We start from the raw sequence: 8,089 nt of genomic DNA, 5'->3' as shown, positions 1-8,089 counted from the left end.
CCATTGTGGGACTATTAAAGGAATATCTTATCGTATCTTATCTAAGAGAGGATTAATCATACATTTGTTGTTATATGTGAAGGAGGATCTAGTCTGAAAAGATCCATTATTTTTCAGACAGAAGTTATGGCAGTAAGAACAAACTTGGACCAAATCCTTGGACTGTAACCAAGACAAAAAATAGGCTGCGGCTGTTGGGCAAATTCTGTTAATCTTGAAAATATGAAAACAGAGTGTTTAGATAAAATAGAAATAAAAGACAGTTTCAGACCAAACTGTTTTGCCAGCATAAAAACCAGGGACAGGCTAAATTCTGTTCACGGATGGGAAGTTACCACTGGTTGCCATTCAAGAGAGCCACTTAACAAATCCAGTGACATACAGTACCTACTAAAATACTTTAGACAGTGCTATGGAAAGAAAGTCTGAGGACATCAACAATAGCAAATTTGTAAAAACAAAACACAATCTAGCTCCCTGCTTATGGTTAAACAAAAGAAAATACAAGACATTGATACTGAAATAGAAATACCTTTTTCTTTTCCATGTTGCGAACCTTCTTGTCAATCACACCAAGAACTTGCTTCATGGCCTCACAATGATTTCCATTTCCCAGGTCTGGAGTGGCAGACTGGACAGCACTGTTGCCAACCATCGCTGAAGGCATCTGCGGAGAGAGCATTTATTATACGCAGTAAATAACATTTTAGAACTTTTGGGCCCAAATGGATGAACAAACACAGTAACTTCAGTCCTGAGCACAAGCAGACATGATAGCGATGTGGTGGTCCATCTTTTGTAAGAAGTCTAAACTGCATGGGCTACATTATTCTGCAACCGGTGACAAGTCCGACAAATTTGGATTGAGTACTGCAGTTTATTGACACCCACTACTTTTAAACATCTAGGGTGAAAACTGAGAAAATGATGGCTGTACATCTTCCTGCAAATAATTTAGTTGGTGTGGGAAGTGGAGAAATTAGGAATAGGTTTGCTAAACCAGGTCTCTCATTTCATTTGGATGTTTATTACTGGTACGTACACAGACATGTCCGAGTTATTTATATTAGAAAGTTAAAAGTATCCCTGCTTTATAAGCTGTTTGTAGCACCCATACAAGGTAACAATGAGATAATCTGATTTTCAGATGAACACATTTACATTGGAGGTAACTTATCGTTGGATATGTGTGTTTATATGTGCGTCGACGCTACGGAAACATTGATTAAAACAGATTTCTTTACATCGGAAACAGCTACTCACATTAACATTTAACCAGAAATTAACTATTTCCATTTTTGTACGTTACACACAAAATTATTTCCTCTATTAACTGGGTCGGACTGCCACCTGAGGATAAGCTGAGGATTCATATTAGCATTAGTTATCTAACGTTAAACAGATCCGACATGGAGGTTACCAGGGATGATATTCACTTTGAGTAACGTTGGTATGTCACGAAGCAACTTAACACAACGTCGTCTACTAGTGTTAACATCAGGATATCGTTAGAGGCTAGACTCAAACCCACAATACAAACCACACAGTGATAACGACGTGACCGAGCTGATCAAACCCGTCTTTGATTTGGGCTATGGCACGAATAAAACCGATTATGTTTAACGTTATTAAGAGACATAACCTATGTTATCCGCTCAGTATTTACATAATTAGTTAGGGTCAGATACACGTAAGGACCTTGAACTAAATTAGGAGTTTGACAGAGGAAGTTAATACAAGTTAAAATGTAGGCCAAAGTTAAAAACCTTAGCTCCCTTGGAGACACCGGCTAACCCCCACCGACAGATGCTAGCAATCTTAGCTATTTAGTTAACGCTAAGTCACGTAGAGTCAGTGAACGTTATAACTTAAAACTCGTCTTTTCGGCCTCGTTGGCGAGCTACACTTTCACTTCTGCGGGGGAATCGTTAGCTAGCTACATAAAACCAGTGTAGTAAGCCGGGAACACTGGTCCTAATCTCCTCGTCCCATTGTTAGCACAGATGCTAGCATGCTAGGTAACGTTCTGCGCCGAATGCCTCAAGTTAAACGGATGTCAGTTAAAACCAACGGTAGATCAACCACCGACCGTTATTTTACGTTCATACAACGGGAATGTCGTTCCACGGCGGTTATAACTTAAAACAAAACAAAGAGCAGGTCGGGACGCTGCGACAACTCGGTGTGTGCAGTCCTCTCGAGTAAAGACGACTAAAGACGATTTATTAAACAAATACAGGTTCAACCGACAGGTTTTTTTTTTGTTGTTTTTAGTGATGGCATGAATCCCATACCTTTATACTCTTTGTCTTCAAAGAGATTTTCTTTGTCGGATTTAACGTTAGCTGTATGAGAGCAGTCCGTGTCTTTTACTTTCAGTGGTATTTTTCTAGAAGGATGCTCAGGTTCACTGCTGCTGAGCTAACAGTAGCGGCTACAAGGACCCCTCTGCTAGCCTCAAGATTGCCTGACAGTAAAATATATATTAAAAATAAATAGAGGAGTCATCGACCTGCTGTTAGATCCGATTGTGTTTATTATTAAATGTGTCCACTATGTTCGTAGTAATTAGTTTTATATATTTGTTTTTCTATAACCGACACAAATATGATGTGAAACCAACTTTGTGTTGCATAATTGTAAAATCATGCCATGATTAAGCTCCCCTTCCCCTACAAAAAAATATAAAGAATGATTTATTTATCAATTTAATTTTATTAATTTCACAGTTTTTTTGTGAAATAAATTCTGTAAATAGTTTGTCCCCATTTGAACGTCTAAATACTGTTTCAAAGCCTTCTCCACGCTGCCAGGAATATAATCTTGATGGAGAAGATCCTTTATTAATTACTTTTTTGATCATTTATCCTGATTTAAATATATTCAGTCCACACAACTGGAATCATCCTATACGACACCCACCAAGTTTTATATGTATACTAAATGTATAATAAAAACAAAAACAAAAACGCATTAATTCTCAGAAAAAATACAGAGGACACAACCTCAGTCAAATAATCTCATAATCTCGCATAATCTCTGCTTGAGCACAACTCTTAGTTTACATATACAGCAACTGTGAAAAGTTGGTGTTGGATGACAAAGATGGCCAGACTGAGATTTAAAATAATTACTTCCAGCAATAGCAAAAAATGAACAGAAGATGGCGCAGGTGACCCATATACTGGAAGGTGTTGAGAAACCATCTCCAAGCCAAATCCTGTAGCTGCTGTCTCAGATGGTCCTCTGCTGTGTGTTCACCACGGTGTTGTCGAACATTTAAATTGATTTACCTTGGACTTTCTGTGGTTTTTAGGGGTTACAGAGGGTACCGTGAATCAGCAACCATGTCGTGATGTGCACAGTAGTATCAACTGGTGAAATGAAATACTTTAAAGCGGCAAGTAAAATATAGGAGTGGAACGGCAAAGACCAGAGGAGTTAGGTCAGATTTTCGGGTAATATACAGACTGTATGGCCAGGTTGTACCACATAAATACAACCAAGCTAAAACACATTCCAGTACAAGTGTACTAACAGTAGTTGTGCTGATTTAATAGGCATGTCTTAAAATCCACACCACCAGTGATTCTAATATGGGCTGCTTACCGACTAAATGTGTGCAATTAACAAACATTTAGACATTTCTTTTGTTGGCATGAGCAAATAACTTTTTACAACTCAAATTTGATCCAGTTTTATTACATTATGGCCGTATAATAAAGGATTCAGAAACATATTTATATTTTATAAGTTTAGATCTCTCATACTTTGCATCATATGGTAAAATAACAGCATACAAGAGCATCAATATTATCAAACCTTCAGAGTTTCAGACCTTTTTCAATGAACTTTCACACTCAATTTTCACACCTCCTTTATGATCCCAGTGTCTGGCTCTCTGTCTTATGATGGGCATGTCTATAACTAGTGCGGTGGGGGTGTATGGATATCTAGCTCCGCTCTCTGATGTGGGCTGTTGAGTAATGGCCGTACATCCTTCAGTGCTCCTCTCCTGCAGCCCATCTGACTGGATTAAATATGTGCAGAGGATTTATTGGCTGAAAAACCACAAGAGCCCCACAAAAACTTCGGCCCCAGACCACTTGTAGTGTAGCCCAGGCAAGCACAGGAATTCATCTGCAACCTCTCTGGCTTCCCCTTTCTTCTATTTCTACTCTAAACTATATGTATCTTTACACATTTTCATCTGTGACCTTTTCTCACACTCTTATTTATCTTTACTATGCCATTATCCCATTTTTATTATATGATAAGTCACCAAAAACACAGAGGTGAAATCAGGATCTTGGGTGTTTCCAGACTTTTTTTGGGGGGGTTGAGGGGCTTTTTCCACTCACAGCCCCTCTTCAGTTAGTTGGGCAACATTAATAATTCATGGCCCACATGTGTTACAGACAGATTACAAGCATCTCCACTTAACTACCATCATTATCGTTATTACAGCCGGAGAATTTTATTCACCATCTTGCAATTTGCGACTCATGCCATTGAGGTTTGATTTTGGAGTGTGGTTTAAGGGTGTATTTGTTTACAGTGCCGTCCTTTGAGACATTTTAAAAACTAATGCACTGTTTTCTCACTGCAGTGCATTTACATGACCATACCAGTGGTGCCTTTGGTGATCTGACTATTTTCTGCCACAGACAGCTGCTGTGAAAATGCAATGCGTTCATCACATATTTTTTATGTGATGTGTGTTATTTTATATGGTAATATTGGCTGCAAGCCTCATGATCTTTAAGATTGTGAACGTCATGTTTTGTATGTTTCGTGTGTAGATTTAAAAGCTGTAATTTACAGTCAAGTGTCAACAAGTGTCACAGCAGCTGCGGAGGAGCCTGGTGATCCTGCTGGTAATGACCATAGACATACATCAAGATACACATCCATCCATTTGCTGTCTGACACTGGGCCTGATGCTGGATGCATTCTTTATCAATTCTTCTTTCTTATAGTTTGAGTCCCTCACAGCAGGTCCAGCCCCGACCTAACCCTAATCTTTGTATCTCTGTCGGTACCTCAAACCTAAAACCTAAACGAAACACAGTATCACAAAAGTGAGAGCAGCTCATAATGAGCCTCTTGACACTCACACTGACCAGAAAACAAACAGATACTCCTGGTATAAAAAAAAAGACGTAGACAACATTCAGGTGCATGTAACAGGTGATATGACTTATGATTAATATAATTAACCTAGATATTAACAGGCAGTTTTTCCTTGCCCCCGTCGCCAAGTGCTTGCTCATGGTGGTACTGTTAGGTCTCTGTAAATGTTATAAGAGTTTCGGCTAGACCTGTTCTATTTGAAAAGTGTTCCTGAGTATATACTTCTGTTATGGAATTGGCGCTATACAAATAAAATAAAATTGAATTTACATTTACCGTTTTGGCACATTCAGAGCAACACACACTGTATTTATGTGTGTAGACAGTAGATGAGTACATGATCATGATCATTGTCCACAGCTGGTAGGTCACATATTATGATGAATGTTGACACAAAAGTATTTATTAGCATGATCAAGAAAAACTATATATACATCTCACAAATTAATATATAATAAAAGTATATTTTTTGCTATTTTTTTTAACTTACGAAGTGAAGCATGATCATAAAAAAGACTAAATTTTTATTTCAAAGTAAATGTTGGTAACTTGTATCCACAACAACAAAACAAAGTTGGTAACTTGTATAACTTATAAGTTTCAGGTTTCATTTCCAAGCTGCAAGTGTTCCCAGTTTCCACTTATTGGCATGTTTAGGTTTTCTTTCATCACAAGTTCTTAATCTGCATCAGAAAGCCACACAGAAGTCATTGAATTCAGTCAACCCATTAAAGACATCAGTGTTTGATTAATGTGACAGCTGGTTAAAAAGTGATGATCTTGAGCTTCAACTCAAAACATCTGCTTTGTATATTATATTGTTCAAGAAGAGTTTGCATATTTTAAATCTTATTGCTATCAACAAACCAGAGTGTGTACTTGATATAAATAAAGTGAGATCCAGGGTAAAGGCAAAACTGACAGTAAAACATACATTGTGGCCATTCGTTTATATATGAGACAAATGAAAGAAATGATGAGTGAAATATTTTTTTTAAGTGGAAGACACAAGTTATCAGTAGCAGTGACACACTTAATTAGACTTACAGTGATTCAAGCTATAGGACAAATGTTTTCCTCTACTTATTATACCAAAAATTCACACATGAAAAGAGCAAACAGCTTTTTAACTCATTTCCAACACAGTCTTTGTCAAGTGTCCACAACTATATTTACATATTAGAAATATTGCAAAAAGGTGTGTGTGCACAACATCAATTACATACTGAGTTGTCATCATTTTTTTGTTACAATTTTTCCACACAACATAACATCTCAGTTAAAATATGTGACAGCTGGTAATTCGGCTGTAATTCAGTGCATTTGATCAGAATCTCAACTCAAAAGACCTTTGAGGCCTCAAAAGCATGCTACTGGATAAAAAGTGACATGATTTCTCGATCACAAACTACTCTTTCTTTCCTATATAATACTGTGCCCATGCACAAAGAGAAGTTCAGGCATTTTTGTCTTGCTGTTGTTAGATGGTCAGCGATCACTGTGAGGAATGAAGTCAGTGAGAAGGTGGAGGAAAGGTAAACTATGACCTTTGACTTCCTGTTCTGCATTGCGTGACTTGTGTTGGCTCCTGAAGCCCAAACCTTAGTACTGGGTCAGCACTAACCTGGCCTGCTCAGTGACAGGAATCCAACACACAAACTGATCTTATCTGACAGCATGAAACCAGAGCAGACTTGGCACCTCTGTCCTACAGAGTCTGGCCCAGAGGGCATCATGGGAACTCTTGTGAGGCCAGCTCAGGGATGAAACACCAACAGAGATTCATAGACTTTCGACCACCTCTGAAACTAGGTTTAGAAATAACATCTGTCCATCATGGTCAGCTCTCCAGTTCCAGCTTTATAAATTGGTAGAAAATGTTAGAAGGTTTACCATTGTATCAATTCATGCATGACAGATTAAGACAAATATTATTTATCAACTGATTTTCTATTTCCTTTACCATTTTCCTGGAATAATATTGCTTTAAATGAATTACAAGTGCTTATTAATGTAATTATGTATGTGTTTTGTTTATAATATCTAAGGGTAATATTCAAGAGCAAGCATGTTAATGTTAATAAATGTTGAAGAATGAATAACAATAAATGACACAGAACAACTTCTTAGCCATTATCTTTGTGCGACATACACAAGATGAGGGCAAGATGGGAAATAAGTTGACAAATACATTTTTAGATTGGTAGCAGATCAGATTAAAGGGGTATTTCAGAACGCCATATCATTATATACATGTACATACATGTCATATATATTTATATATAGGCTACATACTACACACAGTCAGAATAGTCAAAGTCAAAATAGACATATTCTTAATTCTAGTAGATCCTCACCAGAGATGACAGGAGATGAGTTAAGTGAAATACATTGTGCACCGCTTTAAAACATTTTGTGTTTTTTTGTTAAAACTCCATCCATTTTGCTGTAAAGCAGATGGAATGTGTCATGTTTACTCTGCGTTCAGATTCAAATCAATTTGGATGAAAATCTAAACCTAAACTCTGTGCCAAATAACCTCCACTGTCGGTCTGTGTATTTCAAAGTTATGGAAGACTCTTGGACTTCCACTGTTACTTCAGGCGAAATCTATCCCCGCTGAAAACCAAAACAAAAGCGATGTGGAGATAATAATACAGCAGGTTTCATCCAAGCAAGTCAAACCAGAAACATACTTGGATGTAGCCTGACCGTGAAGATGGTATCAACCACCAACTGTGAATGGCCACAAAAATGTCTGACCTCCTCGAATATTAGCTAAAATTAAACAGTTTGTGTTGCAACAGTAGAAATTCAGTTTATCAAACCTTAAATCAAGTTATTACTTTTCAGAACCATAACTTTAAGGTCATGAAAAGTGAAAGCTCTTATAAACAGATCCTCAATAGCAGCAGCTTAAATAAAATGTCTATATAAATAAAAGGGCAGGCAGGCC

The 8,089-nt window shown here is 37.5% G+C and overlaps 1 protein-coding gene across 1 annotated transcript in view; it reads right to left on the bottom strand.

Annotated features, from left to right (window-relative positions):
• Positions 1-2,435, bottom strand: part of caprin1a (cell cycle associated protein 1a) — an 8,553-nt gene extending 6,118 nt beyond the window's left edge. Inside the window, exons 1-2 of the mRNA XM_035682359.1 lie at positions 2,295-2,435; positions 533-667 (exon numbers count right to left, since the gene is read on the bottom strand). Coding sequence (XP_035538252.1) covers positions 533-667 — 135 coding nt within the window. The 5' untranslated portion in view covers positions 2,295-2,435. The remainder of the gene's footprint in view (positions 1-532; positions 668-2,294) is intronic.
• Between the last annotated feature and the right edge of the window lie 5,654 nt (positions 2,436-8,089).

Source organism: Morone saxatilis, unplaced genomic scaffold (assembly GCF_004916995.1).
Source record: "Morone saxatilis isolate NCDOM2014 unplaced genomic scaffold, NCSU_SB_2.0 Contig11, whole genome shotgun sequence".
NCBI lineage: Eukaryota > Metazoa > Chordata > Actinopteri > Moronidae > Morone > Morone saxatilis.
Note: the sequence above shows the minus strand (reverse complement) of the source record. Positions and strands in the feature narration are given on the sequence as shown.